The 20,656-nt window shown below is 43.4% G+C and overlaps 1 protein-coding gene across 4 annotated transcripts in view; it reads right to left on the reverse strand.

Annotated features, from left to right (window-relative positions):
* Nucleotides 1-20,656, reverse strand: part of JAK1 (Janus kinase 1) — a 149,538-nt gene that overhangs the window by 26,626 nt on the left and 102,256 nt on the right. For 3 of the 4 annotated variants that reach the window (XM_064282093.1, XM_064282094.1, XM_064282096.1), the window contains 6 exons: nt 15,441-15,604; nt 12,875-13,217; nt 10,790-10,975; nt 6,942-7,099; nt 4,588-4,711; nt 2,218-2,407 (listed from right to left, as the gene is read on the reverse strand). In XM_064282093.1, the coding sequence (XP_064138163.1) occupies nt 2,218-2,407; nt 4,588-4,711; nt 6,942-7,099; nt 10,790-10,975; nt 12,875-13,217; nt 15,441-15,604 (1,165 nt within the window). The remainder of the gene's footprint in view (nt 1-2,217; nt 2,408-4,587; nt 4,712-6,941; nt 7,100-10,789; nt 10,976-12,874; nt 13,218-15,440; nt 15,605-20,656) is intronic. The other variant, XM_064282095.1, reaches the window with a different exon arrangement.

The raw sequence follows: 20,656 nt of genomic DNA on the forward strand, positions 1-20,656 counted from the left end.
GGGTCGCTATGAGTCAGAACTGACTTAAAGGCACCTAAAAACAGCAACTAAAATTACTACCGTTACTACTAGTCGTGGGGCCTTCAGCATTTAACATCTCAGTCATTTAACATCTGAGAACCTCAACTTCCTTGTCTTTATAACAGGAATAAAGTTATTGGCTACAAAGAGCTGGAGTGAGGATTAAAGAAATACAAATATTTTTTTTTTTTTAGGACAATGGCAGGTTACCGACCAATACAGTAGCTTTTGCTATAATTATTGATTTGACAGCCATTATTGAACACTGATTCTGTGCTGAGCACTGTGCTTCCCAGCAGAGATCCAGATCGTGCCTTAAGGTTTCATAATTAAGGGGGAAAGACACACAATAAACATACTCAGGTCTGAGTTCCAGGAGCTTCAACAGAAGCCATGGGAGAGGGGTTTAACTCCATTCCTGTCCTTCTCCCTCCACATTACTGGCTCCCAGGTCTGGGTTAGTGGGAGTGTTGTCTAAACCAGAGACCTCCCCACCTGAACCCTGCAAAGAAATCAGGTCCTAGTCTCCAGCCCGCCACCACCTACTCTTCCTATGGCTAGTGTGCTCCACCTCCTCACACTCACCCAGAGACCACTAACCCCTAGGAAAGCAGAAGCTGTTCTCACATCCAGAAGGAGACATTATGTGAGTAAACAGAGTGGCTGGGCTTTAAGGTTTTAGCTGGCTCGGAGATCTCACAGCCAAGTGGCAGATGTGCTTTTACCTTTGCAGAACATCTTCAAGTATAAAAACAAAGGCTGCAGTTACTCCCCAAGGCTGGCAGGAAACCCTATCTGATCAACGAGAACACACCAAGTCCTTCCTCTTTCTGCAAGTTCAATGATGAGTCCCTTGCTGAGAGATCAAAATATGATTCAAGCATCCAGAACCCAGGCCCCTGTCTGTCTTGGTGCTGCTTCCTCTGTCCAACCTTGACTTAATTACAGACTCACCAACGCAATTCTTAAAGAACAAGATGTGTCTCAAAAGGACTCCTCTAAGTATCTTGTGCAGATGCTTTCTGGAGCCCTCAGGAGTAACTGCACTGCCCTTTGCTTGGGGCCTGAGCCCTTCTAAAGGAAGAATCTCACACATGTAGGGCAGCATCTCAAGGTGAGGGAACAGCAAAAAAACAATACTCAAGGAAGCTGGCATTCAATGATTTCCTCTTTTCCCTGGGCCTGTTTCTTCATCTGTAAAATGAGACACATGACCAGGTGATCCCTAAGAGTCCTTCCAGTCTTCATAACTTAAGACTATGAGTCCGTCTACAGGACATCAGTGATACACGTGCACAGGGCTTAAAAAAGAGCAACTGAGTTCCTCCTCCCTCCTATCCATTTTACTCCTTGATCATCCACGACTATTCTGCCTGCAGGGTAAAGTCTAAGCTCTTTGGCGTGGCATCCAAGTACTCTCACCTCCCGCTTTTCTCCAACTTGGTCTAACACATTAACCATCTAGAACCTTTTGGCAGCTTCTGTTTCTGCCTGCCACTTTACCTCTGCATATGCTTTCTGCTCTGTTGGAAATGTCCATGTCTAACCTCCTGCTCATTGTTCAACACAGCTCTAGGTCTGCCTCATCCAGATGGCCTTTCATGCTATGTGACTCAGAGATGTTGACCATCCCCTTATTTTGTTCCCAGGGTCTGATATCTGTGCTGATTAAGACGCCCACCACATACTGTAGTGACCCCATTTATCTGTAACATTTTCGGCATTAGACTGAAAACCCTCAGAGAACAGGGACTGAGTCTTATGCACTTCTGATTCTTCGCATCTAGTACAGGTCTTGATCTACAGAAGATGTGCTTGGACCATTTGTCACATAAATAAACTAATAACAGGAGAACTCTGAAGATACTTTATGGAAGGAAGAAGTTACTGCTGCTAATCTTAAGCATGCCTCTTTCTGCAGTCTAACTGAGATGTTGAGAAAAGGTGTATGTCTCTTCTGTAGAAAATCCTGATGCCTGGGAGATAGAATTTGAGTTGGGAACAGACTTGTAACAAAACTCAACAAAAAAACACCTAGAAATCGTGGGGAGGAGCCAAGTTCTTTAAACCAGCCATCATCTTTTGGTTAATCTGGGCCTTGGAGCAACGCGAGTCATACCGAGGGGCAAAGAGTATCACCAGTGGGATATGGCCTGGCATTGGCACTGGCACTGGCACTGGCACAGGGAGACAGACCTCGAGGCTTGGGCTGGCAGCAGCGTTTCAGCACGAAGCTGATGTTGTCTGTGCGCAGGATCTGCTTCTTGAGGTGGCCCATGAGCTCTCCCAAGGTGGGGAAGCTGCGGTCCGAGCCATGCAGGCTATAGTGGCCCTTCTGTACCTCGATCTGAAAGTTCTTGAACTGTTTCTGGCCACCCAGGACCTGCTATTCAGAAAATGACCAGAAACAATTTGTTTAAGAAGGGGTTAACAAATACACCATGGGTATATAAGACATTAACATTAGAGAAGTTGAATGAAGGATATATAAAAACTCTACTATCTCTGTAATTTTTCTGTAAATCTAAAATTATTTCAAAATAAAAGGTTTATTATAGATAAATAAATGGACCGACCAAGAAATAAATAATAAAAGGGGGTTGAGGAGCAGGCACTAATACAAGGGAGTTAACACAGCAGTTTCCACAAGGGCACCACTTGTTTCTTGACCTGTAAGATGAAGACGATGCAAGTACCAACCTCACAGGATTGCTGCTAGAATGCAATGACTTAATACATGTAGAAACCTGAGTAAGCACTCTGGAGATTAGCAAATGTTAATACCCATGAAATAATTATTATTATAGCAAAATTCATCCAGGAACTCCCTCAAACTGAGCCCTTCCAGACCACCCATTTATTTCAGGAGGACCACAGCAGAAAGTGGTGTTCAGCTGCCTTGATCCAGTTCCAGGGCTCTCTGGCGCCACAGATGAGAAGTATAAGCGCTTTCTGTATAAAGGAAACTATTTTACTGGTTAAGAATGAGGGTCAGAAAGGCCTAAACTAGGGCAAGTTATTTAAAATCTCAGTGCCTCAGTTTCTTTCCTCATCTGTATAATGGGAATAGTACCACCTATCTCATTGGGCTGTTGTAAGGCTTAAACTAGAACATGTAGATAAAGTGCTTAGCACAGTACCTGGTGAGCGAAAATAAATAGCAGTAATCATAACTATAATGAGCTCTGGTAGCACAATGGTTAAGCACTCAGCTGCTAACCTAGAGGTCAGAGGTTCAAACTCACCTATCAGCTCCGTGGGAGAAATGATCTGGTGATCTCCTATGAAGATTATAGCCTAGGAAACTCTACGGGGCAGTTGTACTCTGTCCCACAGGGTTGCTACAAGTTGCAATTGACTGGACGACACACAACAACACTTGTATCTATTACTATTGTTTTCCCCAGGTAACTGACACCAGGTAGATCATGTTACTGAATCACTGACATTCTTGGTACAGCACAGGACTTGGATGGGCTGTTTCATGCACCCATTGATGGTGGAGGAAGATTAAACTTCCTCCAATGACTGATGAATAAAAAGGTCAGGCATCCTGTCAAGGCAACAAGCCTGACAGGCTCTGAGCCACTGACCCCGTATCAGCCACAAGCCCAGCTGTACACAACAACCGGGCAGGTGGTGGCCCCTGGAGACTTTGCCCAGGACACTTGGCAGCACTGAGTTCCTTCTGCCATTTCCTCTTCCTCCTCTTGACTGAGCCCAGCCCCCACGGGCTCTCTAGTACTTTTCCTTCCTGTGTGACAGCTACAATATGCTAACACACTAACATCCACCTCACATTCCTTTCCCCTGCCCCAGTTCTCCCAATGCATGTTGAACCCAATCAATTTTAATGTATTTATTTCATCTTTTAAAATATTCCGTTTCTTTTACCTAAAAAAATAACATGAATAACAAAGGCATTTATGGTCTAGCGAGGTAAAGTCAAGAATTTTGGTCTACTGAGGGCAAGTCAAAAATTTTGGCTCACATCTTGGCCTTCAGTGTTTCCCTCACATCATTCTTGGCTTCCAGCTTCACCTGAATTACTAACACACATCTCCATTTGCTGTCAAAACATGGAATAGCAATTTTTCTGTTAAAATGTTTGAAGCCACCACGTGGGGAAAACTGTCAGGCCACACTGATGAGGCAGTATTCTTGGCACTGTTTGTACTAGAGAATGCAGAGAGACTCTAGGTCTCTGATAAACTTGACACTGAGTATAAAACAAACCACTCTAAATAATTGCACTACATTCCCCAAGTGTTTGATGTGAACTGGTTTCCTGGTTGTATTCCATCTTCTAGAGCCACAGTGGACCCCTGCCATGGGTCCTCTGGAGGATGAGAGGGCCATGTGGAGGAAAGAGAATAGGGTCTGCTGCTTGGGAGCAGCTTCCTTTTGGAAAGCAGGTTTTTCCCTTGTCAGGGGTTCTTTCAGAGACCCAGGCTTTTCTATACCCCTGCCTCCACGGTCGTCCTCTCTGCAGCAGCTCCTGGACCAGATCCCACTGGATACCCTATGGCCTCATGTGGCCTGGCCCAAGCCAGTGTCCTGACTGACCTCAGTTTTTTCAAAGCAGGTGACAGTCATGAGGATGTTGTCAAAGTCGGTGCAGCTCCACCTCAGCACATACATCCCCTCCTCACTTCCTTCTTGCCGCAATTTGTTGATGGCATATTCTGTGCTGGAGGGGTAGATAGGGAAAGGGAGAAAAAACTCACACCAAGCAGGAACACTCTAAATTCCTGGGACATCTACTTCTCTGAGCTACCTCTGGTCTTACAGCCCCATTGTACTACCTGTCTTCAATCCCAAGGTCCTCTCTGCCATGATGTGTGAGGAATGCCAAGACACTGGGAGCCTCAAGACACACCAAGTCTCTGAGGTCTAGATGAGGACTTAGCCTGCTGCCCAAGCCACTCAGCCCTGCTTGTCCCCAGGTTCCCCAGATATGCTGTCTCCAGATGGAGCCAGAAGACTCTCCTCAAGACTGGTGATCAGTGGCCTGGATCCCACCGCTTCTCACAACCCCCAGCTGGCAAAACCAGAACGCAAGCCTAAGGGCAGGAATTTAGGGCTGTTCTGTTTATTGCTATATCCTTAGTAACCAGAATACGCCTGGCTCAGTCAGTGCTCAATAAATATACACTGAATGAAAAAATCAATGAGGATTAGAAAGATGCTAGTAGGAAACACGCCTGTCTTCATTCACTGTATCCCAGGACCCGTCAGTTGTGGCACATAGAGGGCAGTGAACACTGGTTAAATAAATAAATGTATGAGGTTACTAGTACCGAATGAGTGCTCACTATGTGTTGGTCAGAGATAGGTGAGTGGTCATTGTGTTTTAAAAAGGCAAACATTAAGTACTTTCCAATTGCTCCGTGGTCTCTGACACCTCCATGCCTTTGCACATGCTGATTCCTTGCCTGAGATACCCTTTCACTCTTTATGACCTGGTAAACCATCACTGATTCCTCAAGGTGTAATCCCACTTGAATGCTGCACACTCCAAGAAGGCTCCTTGGGTAATCAGTTTCAGCCTCCCACAGAACATGATGCCATCATTCATTCCAGAAATACTTACTGAGTGCCTACTATGTACCAGGCCCTGCCGTGGGTGCCAAGGAAAAGCAGTGAGTAGAACAGACAGTGCCCCTCCTTTATGAAGCTCGTATTTTTTTGGGTGGTGAGGGTAGTCAGACAAGAAACAAAGGCACATGTAAACGCATATACTATGCCAGGGGTGACAAATGCTACTAAGGATGAATAAAGCAGAGTGACAGGGTCAGGGAGAATCGGGTGAGGAGAGGGAAGAGGTGATGTTATTTTATGTATGATGCTCAGGGAAGACTTCACTGACGAGATGCTATCTGTGTGACACCTGGAGGAAGTGAGAGCTATGCAGGTTCTGGAGGAAGGGCATTCCAGGCCAAGGGAACAGCATGTGCCAGGGCTCTGAGACAGAACCATGGTTGGGATATCTGAAGAGCATGCTTGATTATAATACTCAACTCCTTGCTCTGCAATAGTTTGTGTGTCTGTTTCCCAGCAAATCTATGAGCCTCTCAAGGCCAGGGACCACACCACCAATAAACTACTTGTCCAAGAAGTAACCAGGATAGGGAAGAGGGCAGAAGTTACATAAGGTGGAAGGCAGCTGAAGAGATGTTTCCGCTGGCATAATGTGGTCTGGGAAGAGAGACTCAGAAGAAACACAGTGGTTATGCCTGAAGGGTGCTCATGCATAAGAGGAAGTTCACAGAATCCATGTTGCCTCAAACATCAGAACTCAGGTAAATGGACAGAAATTACAAAGAAGTAAATCTCAGCTCCATATGAAAACAGTATATACATCTGTAATGGTCAGAGCTGTCATCTACTGGCTGCCATCATCAGAGGGGTTTGAGCACAGGCTGCCAGTTCTGAGATGCAGGTGGGACAAGACAGCCTGCAAAGCTGCTTCCAGTCCTGAGGCTTCTTCATCCTCACAGTCCCCAGGTTCACCTGGCACTTTAGGACAAGCTGTCACAGGATTGTGTTTGCTACATACACTCTCTGATGCTGATACCTGTATCCTGTCCTTTAATCACCCACAGTGTGTGGTGCAGCAAGGAGTTAGGAAGCGTAGTACTTCTCCATCAGTTGTGGAGAGGTGAGGGAGCTGAACAATAAGGAGAAAGCTGAGTAATGGGGAAGAGGTGAGTGGCTACTACAAGAACCCAGGTAAGAGGTGACCAAGGTTGGGAGAGCAAAGATGGCAAAGAGGGCAGCAAATAAGTACTAACCAACATGGTCAACAGGCTCCAACCTATACAACTGAGGATGTCTGCATGTGAGGAGACCACATGCCCCATCACTAAAGCATGGGCTCTTTCCCCACCAAAGTCAACTGAAAAGGGTCTAGAACCAACCAGATTGGACCGTGACAGCCGTTCTCTATGTTGTGGACGATCAATGGGGGAGCCACATCAGTGCAGAGGTAATGATGGGCATCTGCTGTGAGCCGAAAGTAGCCATCTACCAGAGACACAAAGGACAAGGCCTCCTCGTGGGAAGAGAGCTTCAGTTCCTGAGGAGAGAGAAGAAATTCCCATGGTTACATACCATCATCTTAAGCAGCTGACTTCATGGAGAGGTAAAGAGTGAGAAGATATTTAGACCAGAATGAAGAATGTATGACCCCAAAGGGAAATTCTTTTTGTTGACAATAAGTATACCACTTTACACTGATACAGAACTTTTACTGTTCAGTACACTTTCTACCTATTATCTCATATCTATTATATTTTATTATATCAAAACTATCAGATGGAAGCAGGGCACGGCTATGGCAGGGAGACCTGTGGAGAAGCTGCCCCGTGAGTCCAGATAGGAAAAAAGGAGGCCTGAATCAAGGCAGCAGAGGCATAAAGGTGGAGGTGAGAGGGATAGAGAGTATACAAGTCACACCATGGTGCTGGCACTGAGACATGACCAATTGAGTCAGTATTATCCCTGTATTACAGACAAGGGAACAGAGGCACAGGTGCTTCATCTCATGGCAGAGTTGGTCTAGAAGGTGAAAGGCCTGGATTTTAATTCAGGAGTGGTCTCAGACACAATAATGGGGTAGCTAGAATAAGTCCAGGTTCCTCAAAGGGTTGGGAGGAGGCAGTCTTAACTCAGAGTGGGAAGGGGCAAAGGTGAAAGTGGACGGGAAGAGAGGGGGAATTTGCACATAAGGAAGGAATTCAGAAAAACCCTTGGAGGTGAAAACAGGTGGGTTTTTTGTCTTGATGTATAGCTGTGAGCAGACACTATCATTTGAGAGGAGCGATGGTGTCAGCCAGAAACATTTCCTGGTGATGGAAAGGATGTAAGGCCACAATTTACAAAAACATTTAATAAAAGTACCTGAGTTGCAGAGAAGGGCAAAATGATACTTGAGAATATGACTTTTCATAGCACTGGAGAAAGGCAAAGGGAGAGGATGGTGGCAGAGAGACAGAGTCAGTGAAGGGCAAAGGTGGCGATCTAAGAAAGGAGGTACACAAGACAAGCAGGAGGTAAGGGGGCCTTGGGACAGAGAGGTGCACTGGGGTTATGAGCCAAGGACGGCAAAAGAGGGCAGGTCATCAGGAAGGAGACTCCGTGCTGGGCGTGCCTTCTATCAGGTGTGACCTGGCATCCACCTGCAGATATTCCCGAACAGTGAATTCAATACGGTCCGGGATGAGGGGCAGGGATGGCTAGGGTAGCGCTTCACCCAGCCACAATGCAAGCAAGACCACGTAAGTACTTAAGTTCCCTGCAAGCAGAAATCTAAATGGAAATGGCAGATGTCAACGACGAGGTCATGTGAGAACTGAGAATCAAGAAAGGGCAGCAGCCAACGTACTGCCTGATCAAACGGCTTGGAAATCCCATGTCTGGGAAGGGACGGGGAAGTGAGAGATACTGGAGAGGCAGCATGGTGCAGTTATTAGCCTACAGGCTTTGGAGACAGCCTATCTGGGTTCAAATCTCAGCATCTCCACTTGCTATTAGGTTGAAGCATATGATATCAACATTTTTACAGGTCAAAAATTATCGAATATTGGCAATTTCATGTGGTTTAACCTAATAACTGTGTGATCGTGAGCAACTTACTTAACCTCTTTGTGTTTCAGTTTCTTCCTCTGTAAAATGGAGGAAAATAATAAACCCAACTCACAGTGTTGATATGAAAATGGAACGAGTCAGTATTTGTAAAGTGCTTAGAACAGGAAGTGCCTGGCACATAGTAAAGGCTATAAAAGTGCCTGTAAAGAAAAATAAAATAATGAGGAGATCACATATTTATTTCTTCCTGCCATCCTCCTGCTCCCACACTGCACTGTGGCTTGGCACAGAGTCGCTGGTCCAGGTGGCCTGGATAAGCTCTGACTTACATGATGGATGCACCTACTGGGTGCTGGACGTCACTGTCAGCCAGAACAGGGAAGGGGCAGGCTCACAAACGTGTACTAGGTGGCCACTGCTTCTCCTCCTCTGCGCACACCCTAAGGGGTTGGCCATGTTGAAGAGGCAGCTCATGGACATACCAACACCTCCCCTCACTAGGGTCCCTGGGGATATAATGCCTTAGAAACCAGCACAGGGCCAAAAGCACAGGCTGAAGCCAGGTGGAACTGGACTAAGTGTCTGCCACTTTCTCACTGTGTGACCCTAGACTAGTTTCTACACCCCTCAAGGAGTCTCTGATTCTGTGTTTGAAACGGAGCAAATGTTCTACATGTAAAGTTCTTGTGAGGATTAAATGAGATAATGAAGGCACAGCATGTAACACCAGGCCCGCTATCTACATAACACATTTGATAAACAGTACTTATTATTATTTTCTTCCTCCCTCCATTCTTCATCTTTCAATTAACATTTATCTGGGTCTTTCCATTTCTCCCTTCACTTTCTTTATTTTTTGATAATAAATTAATGCATGCTTATTATCTTAGAAATGGGGAAAAAATTAAAACCATTCATAATCCCACCATAAATAAATGTTATCAAACAATAGCATAAATAAATGCTGTTTTTGATTTTTTTTCTATGAGCATGTGTATGTGCATGCATACCTTTACAATTCTGAACAAAATTGGTGTCACCCCATAGATAAAGTTTTATATTGCTTTTTTCCATTTACTAAAGCATTCTTCCAGATCATTATAAATTCAGCAATTTGGTTGTATGATATTCTACTACTCAGATGAACTGTGATTTGTTTTCCCACTCTCCTATTACTATACATTTCAGTTATTTTCAATATTTTGATACTGGATTGAATATTCTTACTCACCGGCCTCTGCCTGCATCTCTCATTGTTTCTGGAAGATAAACCCCTGGATTCTTGAATGGAGGGATATAAATAAATTCAAGGTTTTTAATTCATGCCACCAAGCTGTTTTCCAAAAGGTTATGGCAAAAAGAGAGCTACCCTGGGTGGAAGAGAGCAACCATCTGTTCTAAAGCACATCACCAGGCTCTTTTCCAGCACTGAATATTATCATTTTGATGTAGCACTTGCCAAATTTCAGGCAAAAATTGGCACTTCAGTAGTGCTGACTCGCCCCACTTTTTGAGAGTGTCTATCTCACCATCTTGCTCTCTCTACTTGTTGGCCACGACTTCCCCTGACACAAACATGTTTATTTGGGCAGGGTTCCCACTTCCCCTGTCGAGCTGGCCTGCCTGTCTAGATTATGTCCTCAAGTGATACCAAAAAAGGAAGTGAGACTGAACACCCTTCCTCTGTCCGAGAGTCACTGGGTGTGCCTGACACCACGACAAGGGCTGCCACTGTGGCCAGAGCCACTGGCCGGACAGTCTCCTGAAGAGCAAAGTGGGGCTTCCCACTGACCTGACCCCAAATGACCCACCCAACTCAGCAGAGAGGCCTCACAGGAGCCCTGGGGGGAAAACACTGACATTCGCTGATTTTCTTTTCCTTCACATCCACTAACTTCCGTGAGCTAAATATTGATGCTGAAATATCTTCAGGAGGGCAGCACACCCTGAGCAGATTCACATTTGCAAGGCCAAAGAAAGGCATTAGAATGTACCAGTGTAACTCAAAAACTGACGCTGGTAACGCCTCAGCAAAAGGGACTGCTTGGCTTAAATAAGGCAAGCATCAGATTTTCTTTCTGGGATGGAAACTCTGAGAAGCATAACTGTATAACTGTCCTAAGTAATGTCTCCCTCTCATCGCCAGATCCAGGGTTAGTAGCTTCTAGAGCAAACGTACCATTTTTTTGTTGTCCTGCTTGTTAATGCTGACTACAGACTCCTTTATTACAATGTGAGTGATTTCAGGAAAGTAAGAAAAGTTGTTCCACTCTTCCCGGATTTTGTTTTTCTCCTCATCCTTCTTGTGTTTATTTTCCAGTTTTTTCCGCTTCAGTTTATTTTTTTCCTTTTCAACAGGAAGAACCTGATAAGAGGCAAAAACATAACAGGTAAGTTGACTTTCCCATTTTCTACTGGTAAAAGAAATTTGCCATTGCGGCAAACCAAGGCAGGTCCAAGGCAGAGAAAGCCAGTGTGCCTGGACTGCCAGAGGAACTGGGGGAGTTGGTACCTGACAGCCAGAGGCCTTAATGAGCACACTGACTAAACTCTTTACTTGACATAATATATAATATGCATGTAAACTCAAAAAGGTTTCGAAATAACTGACCACTAGACATGAATCTACAACAAGGTCCTCTCACTTATAGACTGATATACATGTTTCAACACAAAGAACATGTTCTTCCCAAACAGAACTGGAGAGAACATGGGCTTTCTCCACTTAGAATCTATCACCAAATATCTCGACTGTGTAACAATACTCAGGCTGGAATTTTCAAGAGAAGATATGAATCCCATGCTTGAACAACCTAAGGAGTCATACTTATCTGCACAAGTTTAAACATTTTGTGTAGCATGAGTCTTGGAAACTACCCATCTGGGTTATGACCCTGCCTCTGCCAGTTACTTAACAGCTTGGGTTATCTTTTTGAGCCTCCTGTTTCCCACCCTGGAGAGAACAGAGATCCTACCTCCTCACAAGGTTCTTTCAGGATTAAATACTTATTAACTTAGGATCTGCTACATAGAAAGCACTTGGTAAGTGTTAGACATTGTTATTTTAGCATGAGAATAAAACAGGAGGAGAAAATGAATCTCACATTTTAATATTATTTATAATAATAATAAAACCAAACAAACCAAACCTGTTGCCGTTGAGTTGATTCCAACTCATAGCGACCCTACAGAGCAGAGCAGAACTGCCCCATGGAGTTTCCAAGGAGCGCCTGGTGGTTTCGAACTGCTGACCATTTGATTAAGAGCCGTAGCTCTTAACCATTATGCCACCAGGGTTTCCAAAATAATATTTATTAAAATAATAATCGTGGCAGCTATAATCATTTATTGAATATTTATTATATATATGCCAAACTCTGTGCTAAACACCATTTAATTCTCTCAGCAACCCTATGAGTAGATACTATTATCTCCATATTACAGATGAGTAACATACAACGGACATAGGTAGAATAACCTTCCCAAGGCCATGTAACTGTAAGCAGTGGAGCTAGAATCTGAACCAGGCCTATATAGGTTTAAAACCCATGCTCTTAAATGACTATGCTCTATTGTCTTATCCAACAAACACCTCAATAAAGAAACTTCATAACCCAAAATCAGTTACCAAGTTTCATAGCACCTAAGTTCAATTTTTGGCACATCACTTATTAGTTATGATTTTGGGTCAAGTTATTTAACTTTTCTGTGCCTCTTTGTGCTCCTCTGTAAGATGGGGATAACAGTAGTATTTCCCTCAAAGGGTTTTTTTCCCTGAGGAATAAATGAGTTAACATGTGGCTTAGAAAAGTGCCTGACACATGGTAAAACCAAAAAAAAAAAAAAAAAATCTGTTGCCATCGATTCAATTCTGACTCATAGTGACCCTACAGGACAGAGTAGAACTGCCTCACAGAGTTTCCAAGGAGCGCCTGGAGGATTCAAACTGCCGACCTTTTGGTTAGCAGCGTAATACTCAAACACTATGCCACCAGGGTTTCCCCTCAGTAAATGTCTGCTGTTATTATTACACACATTACACATGGTGTTATCCTTTTATTTCTCTATTTCCCAACAGAACTCAAGCATTTATTTAGAGCTTGTGCTATGCGGACACGGTAAAAGATGAAAGATCCATGGTCTCTAGCCTAAGGGAATTCAGTTTATGGGGGTGCTGGAATTAAAAAATAGGTAATTCCAACAGGATAAACAGGATACACCGCGACACACAATCTGCTCTGGCCGGTCTCCTACAGGTACTTACGTTTGGTTTCTGCCGCCACTGGATTCCGAGGTTGCCAGTCACCATCACTTCATAGTAGAGAATGTTTCCACTGTCATTTGAATGAAATCGATTCATTTCATTTTCTGATGAAATCAGTAACATGGAAGTCTCAAATATTTCAGCACCATAATGTTTTGTCAAAGTTTCCAAGGTAGCCAGGTATTTCACCTTCAGGTCATGCGTGGACACACTGCTATCACAAATGGTCTTGTTGTTAAATTCCTTTAGGAAATCCTTGAAAACATTATTTATTCGCATCCTTGTGAGGAGATTTCTCTGTCTGATGGACTTATTCAATGTTTCTGGAATATATCGTTTGTAGCTAAAAGAAAAGTGGGAAAACATAACTGTCTTTCATGTTCAGGTTAACAGGGAATAGTTCAGAAACAAACCTGTATCTATAAATCTTCCTTATATCTGGTGTCAGGTGAAAAGGGAGCAGCTCCGCCCAGAAGGTCTTGGATGGCATAGGTACTCAGGACTATAATCATAAGGAGCTGGTGGCACACAGGGACTGAGAGAGAACAGAAAAATACATATTCCACGTATTTCACTAAATGGGAACTCCTGCAGGTATTATCACATTTTCTGGGATACGGTGGTAGGCAGCAAAATTGGCTTATAGTTATTTTTGCTTGCTACTTTCATCGCCCCCTGCACACTAGTGCTTAGGCATACAGACTATTAATAAGGTTCACCATCGGTTACAAAACGGTTGGAGGAGTGTCAAGAGTTATCTCTGGTAAGATCAGATACTTTGTTCTAGCTCTGTACCTGTTTTATAATTTTTCCATAGTAATCACATATTGTTTTTATAAAAAATGGGGAAAACACAAAAATTAAATATAAAAGACAGTATTTCCCACACGAATGTATTACTATATGGATCAACAAGTAAAGTGAAAGATTAGTTACCCATTCAGATGCCAACCCATGACACAGACTCTCAACACACTATAATACAGAGCCAGAAGAGAAGTCAGCTTGAAGAAGAGCACAAATATCCATGAAAGAAAAAACAAGTCCATGGGGGAGGAGGGGCAAAGAAGTAAGGAAACCCTTCTGCTCATTACTGCCAGGCCTGAGACAGCTCCTGGCACAGGCCACAGGGTAATAATGCTCGCTGCATGAATGTTTTCACAACACGAGGTAACTGAAGCTTGAGATTCATCTCCAACAAATACCACACTTTTTCCTTTAGATTAATATAATGTGGTAGAGGGGCAGACTAGAAGAGAGCTGTCATTTTTCACTTTAGCCTCATAAAAAAAAAATACAGAAGAAAGCCAAGAGCAAAGGCCAGAGGAAAAAGAGAGGAGCAGCAGAGCGTGTACCTAATCAGCACCTGCATTACTGACGATTAGCACGTGATCTGCTCCAGCCAGAGTCTGGTTGAGAACAAGTAGATAAATAACGTTATGAGAAAATGTGCACCACCTACCACAAACGATACAGCACACACAACTTCCTCCGTCTTCATGATCATCACAATAGCCCATTGCTAAGGGAAAACGTTATTACATTTCATAGACGGGCAGAAATTCCATAGATGGAAATTCCTTCACAAGGACTTGAACTCAAGTGATATTTTTAAGTAAATACAATTTTTTTAAGGTAACAGTTGATCGTTCCTCATATCAGAATTAAGTTATTTAGTTCAGGCTGGGGATGGCAGCAGTTGACTATAAAGGTATATTGAGAGAGATTTTATGACAGGTGTCATGGATTGAATTATGTCCCCCCAAAATATGTGTATCAATTTGGCTGAGCCATGATTTCCAGCATTGTGTGGTTGTCCTCCATTTTGTGACTGTAATTTTATGTTTAAAAGGATTAGGGTGGGATTGTAATACCACCTTTACCCAGGTCACATCCCTGGATCCAATGTAAAGGGAGTTTCCCTGGGGTATGGCCTGCACAACCTTCGCTCTCTCAAGAGATAAAAAGGAGAGAAAAGTGAGCAAAGAGACACGGGGACCCCATACCACCAAGAAAGAAGTGCTGAAAGCAGGACGCGCCTTTTGGACCTGAGGTTCCTGCGCTGAGATGCTCCCAGACCAAGGGAAGACAGATGCGTCACAAGGCCCTTCCTCCAGAGCCAACAGAGAGAGAAAGCCTTCCCCTGGAGCTGACGCCCTGAATTTGGACTTGTGGCCTACTCAACTGTGAGAGAATAAACTTCTCTTTGTTAAAGCCATCCACTTGTGGTATTTCTGTTACAGCAGCACTAGATGACTAAAACAACAGGTCAAAAGGAAAAAGCACAGTGATACAGCAATGTCCACCTTGGGTGGGGAGGGAGAGGGAAGGACATGTGGCTGCTAATTTGAGATCCCCAGCACAGAACTTTCACCCTAGTACATGTTTCTGAGGTTATCAGCCAACATTCAAAATCAGGGCACACTTACAAAGTGCTACCTTTTATAAATATTTTAAATAAGATTTGGGTTCTGCAGAAGCAGGGGTCAGCCAAAAGCAGACAGAGGTTAAACATAAAAATAACATCATTTAAATCGATTCTGGGTCAAAATCAAACCAGATTTACCTGATGTCCTTGGGAAGTTCTGGCAACTGCATCTTCTTCATCATGGCATAGTGTGAGATGGCCAAGACAGCCATTCCCAGACACTCATTCTCGATATCATGCCCATCCTGCTCTGTCTTGGGATCTCGGATGGGAGCCAGGCATTTGACCAAATCGTACTGTCCCTTTGGAGCAGGGACAAGAGGAAATTAACCACACGTAAGTTTCAAAGACCACCCATGTTTCTGATTTCCCAGGTGAGGAGGCACTACTAAGAAAAGCAGTACAGCAATGAGATTGATCAGATTTACAGTTCCTCTGGCACCGAACTGTTTTTCAACAAAGCTGGGCATAAAAGAACCCAGGAAATGTTCTCCTAAGGCTAATTCATTCATTTAACAAATAATTACTGAGCACTATGCTAGGTGCTGGTGAACAGTACAAACACACGAAGCCCCCTTCATGGGGCTTACTATATAAATGATGCTGAAAAGAAGGAGCAGTGTGTATCAGGCTGAGACCTGCACTGGGGCAAGGGAAGGTGACACTTGGCTGGGGTTTGATCATGCACTAATTCCACAAACACTTCCCTGAGATATCCTGGTCTAGGAACTGGGTGTATAAAGTTGACAGGGTTACACCCCCTACTGTGATGTAATTTTAGAGAGGGGGAAAGGCAATCCACATTCTACTTGTACCTATACAGGTTTTTTCAACATCTGCTGTTCAAGTTTACAATAGTTAAATGTATCACCAAAATATACTCCCTCACTGATGGAGGGACACAACATTTCAAGGGCCAACAAGGACTTTAAAATAAAAAAATAAAAGAAGACTAAAATGCAACACCCACTACCTGCCTTGTACAGAGTCATAACGATAATACCAACACTAGATCCCATTTATTAAACCCTAACTACTAATTGAAAAGTTGGTGATTTGAATCCTCTCACAGGCACCTTGGGAGACAGGCCTAATGATCTGCTCTGAAAGATAACGGCCTTGAAAATCCTATGTAGCACAGTTCTACTCTGCGCACATGGGGTCGTCATAAGTTGGACAACAAAAACCACCTCAGTGCTAGACATTGTGCTAGGTTTCTTTATTTCATTTACTCCTTACAAAAGAGGTGGGTACTGACATCATCATCTTCAACTAACAGATGAGAAATGTGAGGCACCAAAAGGTGAAGAAATAACTTCATTCATTTGTTTAGCAATTACTGAGTATCAATTATGTTGTTGTTGTTAGGTGCCATCAAGTTCATTCTGATTCACGGTGATCCTATGTACAAGAGAACGAAACACTGCCTGGTCCTATGCCATCCTCACAATCATTGCTATTTGAGCTCATTGTTGCCGCCACTGTTGTCAATTCATCTTGTTGAGGGTCTTCCTCTTTTCAGCTGACCATCTACTTTACTAAGCATGATGTCCTTCTCCAGACACTAGTCCAGGGACCAACTATGGGCCATATGCTATTCTAAGTGCTAAGGATACAGCAGTAAGCCAAACTAAGTCCCTGATCCCATGGAGATTCCATTTCAAGGACAAAGAAGAGAATATATAAATACATAATGTCAGATAGTTATGAAAAAGTAGAGTAAAAGGATAGAGTGTGATGGGGCCTATTGAGTGGTGGGACACAAAGTCAAACTTCAATCTGTCAGACTCCAGTGCTATCATTCTTAAACCTAGTGCTAGAGTCACAATCAATCTTTGCTGACTGACTTAAGGTAGGCAGAAATGTAAGCATCATGAACTTTCTTCAGCTTTTAACAGAGGTAGACACAAATTCTGGAATAGGTGTCCTTTCATAAACATGTGGAGTCGCTGGGTGGTACAAACGGTTAACGCACTAGACCGCTAACCAAAAGGTTGGAAACTAGAGTCCACCCAGAAATGCCTTGGAAGGCCTGGTGATCTACTTCCAAAAAATCAGCCATTAAAAGCCTGTGGAACACGGTTTTACTCTGACATACATGGCGTCGCCATGAGTTGGAACTAGCTCAATGGCAACTGGCTTTTTTTTTTTTTATTAACTTTTATTGAGCTTCAAGTGAACGTTTACAAATCAAGTCAGACTGCCACATATAAGTTTATATACACCTTACTCCGTACTCCCACTTGCTCTCCCCCTAATGAGTCAGCCTTTCCAGTCTCTCCTTTCGTGACAATTTTTGCTAGCTTCCAACTCTCTCTATCCTCCCATCCCCCCTCCAGACAGGAGATGCCAACACAGTCTCAAGTGTCCACCTGATATAATTAGCTCACTCTTCATCAGCCTCTCTCTCCTACCCACTGTCCAGTCCCTTTCATGTCTGATGAGTTGTCTTCGGGAATGGTTCCTGTCCTGGGCCAACAGAAGGTTTGGGGACCATGGCAACTGGCTTTTTTAGATCGACATGTCACTTTACTTCCTCTAAAGAGACTTCAGCTGAATGGTTTTTGGATAGAGAGTTCCCACTACTGCAGTCCCCTTCTTTCTATGATAGAACTTGTTTCTCTCACGTAAGAAAAGGTCATCGACCATTTCCACAAACTAATGAGAACAATGACACATACAATAATCTATGCCAGCAAGGCCAATCTGTAAAATAGCAAAACAAAATCTGAAACTTGGCTTAGCAGTGATTTCCTGTCAACATTCACTATACAACTACCTCAAATAACTCATTCTCAAACCTCTGAAAAGGTCAGATTCTAATGAAACACTTATTTCTTAAAAGTATAGCACATTTCTTTAATATTTCCACCCCACAAAAAGGTAAAAGACCAAACCTCAGATATGGATAGGAAGTTGGGTCCAAAAAGATCCATCTGAAAATGGCCAGCTCATTAATTTTTTCAACATAATACTTGTCCAGGGAAATATGTGCCTTGCTTCTAAGGAGCCCTGATGGTGCAATGGTTAAGCACTCAGCTGTTAAATGATAGGTTGGTAGTTTGAATTCACCAGCTCCTCCACAGGAGAAAAGACCTGGCTATCTGCTCTCATAAAAATTATAGCTTTGAAAACCATATGAGGCAGTTCTACCCTGTCAGACAGGGTTGCTATGAGTTGGAACTGACTCAGTGGCACACAAAAATAACAACAATAACATGCCTTGTCTCAAAGGCCAGTTCTAAGATATGTATGGCATAGGGATAATCTACAATTAGTAAGTAAAGCCCTACAATGAGACACAATCCTCCTGATATAAAAATCACATGTCTAAAAATATGTCCTAAGGAAAGAGCGGGTGTGCTGACCCACAACCCATGCATGGAGCAAGAGAGCTGAGCATCCTCAGGCAGAAGACTTCCTGGCAGAGTGGGGTGCCTCCCGGCACTCTTCAGCAGAGCTAAAGAGCTTTGTAACACTTGCCCAAGCAGGGCAGAGGCTGAGTCCAGGGGCTGAGGACCAGAGAGAGATCTGTCTACGGGCACAGTTGAGAAGAGGTTGTCCTGATCAAAGAGCTGCATCCTGAGTCATTCCTGATCCTGAACTGTAACCTGTGACTTGCCTAATAAACTCCATAACTGTAAGCACAGTCTGTGAATTTTCTATGGCCATTGCAAAGAATTATTGAACCCAGCAGAGAAGTAGAGAGTGCCCTGGGAGGGAGTGCTTGTGTGAGAATTGGTAAAAAGGTTAGAGGGTGGAGGCAGGTCTGACCTCTACCTCATGGCAATCAGCCTTGGACTATTGATGTTGATAATGATTCTCCTCCCCTCTTGTGAAATTAGGCAATGAGATCCAATAACTTTATGCCATTTTTATACCTAGAAATCATCTTTGATTCCTCAAATTCCCTCACCTTCCACATCCAACCATTATCATATCATACCAATTCCATCTCCAAGATGAATTATAAATCCATGCATTTTTTTCAACCTCCACTGGCCACTACACTAAACCAAGTCAACATCTTCCCTCTCCTGGACCACTGCAGGAGCCGTTCAGCTGATATATCTGGTGTGTGCTCTTGGCTCCCGCACAATCCACTTTCCACAGATCAACAAGAGTTATCACCTTAAAACAAACAAAACCAAACCCTCCAGACGGCTCCCCATTGTACTGAAAGTAAAAACATAATCCCTTACCAGTTTGTACAAGGCTCTACATGAGCTGTTCCTACTCTGCCTCGACAGCCTCATTGCTCACCATGCCTCTCTTGTTCTCCAGCCACACCGGTTCTCCTCCTATTAGCTCTTGCCTGCCTCAGAGCTCTGTTCCCTCTACGCATCAGTGGTGCTCAACAGGGGGATTCTGACCCCCCACCCCAGTAGTTAAGGGTTCAGCTGCTAATCAAAAGGTCAGCAGTTTGAATCCACCAGCCGCTCCTTGAAAATCCTATGGGGCAGTTCTACTCTGTCCCATAGGGTCGCTATGAGTCGAAGTCAACTTGATGGCAATGGGTTTGGTTTTGGTTTTTGCAGACACTTTTGGTTGTCACAACTGGGAGGGGTGCTACTGGCATCTAGCCAGGGGTACAACTAAACATCTACCATGCACAGGGCAGCTCCCCACAACAAAGAATTATCCAGCCCAAAATGTTAGCCATGCTGCTGTTAAAAAAATACAGCTCTTCGTGGAAGGAATTATGTTCCCCACCCTTCTCTTAGAATTGCTGGCTCCTTCTCACTCTTTGAGATTCAGTATAAATGTCACCTCCCCAGAGAAACCATCCCTCTGATCATACTACTTCAATTTTTTTTTCCTCCATTCAAACTCCCTCCATTACTCTCTATCACAAAAGCTTTTTCCTTCAAGGCACTTCTCACAATTTCTTCTTTATTATCTATGTATCATTTTGTTTACTTGCTTATTCTCTATTTGTCCAACCTGATTATACATCTGACATAGGCAAAAACTGTCACCATAGTATCTCCAGCACTTCAGCATGTACCTGAGGCAAATAGCACACAGACACATGATAAATATTTGTGGAATAAATGAATTATTATCTAGCCCTTCACATAACATAGGTCTATATTTTTAACTGACATTAGAAGGAAGATCAATAGGATGAATAAAAATAGAATGATAAAAAAGCAGTTTATAAAATGATAGGAACAGTAAGATATCATTTTCAAAGTACACAGTACATAGTATATATATTTGCATGGTGAAGGCAGGAAGCATATCATCAAAACTGTTATCTCAGGGTGATGGAATTTAGGTGATTCTAACTTATCTTTTGGCTTTTTTCTAGTGTCTAATCTTTCTACCCACTCATCACTGTGCCTCAGAGT

This window comes from Loxodonta africana, chromosome 3, assembly GCF_030014295.1.
Source record: "Loxodonta africana isolate mLoxAfr1 chromosome 3, mLoxAfr1.hap2, whole genome shotgun sequence".
Lineage (NCBI taxonomy): Eukaryota > Metazoa > Chordata > Mammalia > Proboscidea > Elephantidae > Loxodonta > Loxodonta africana.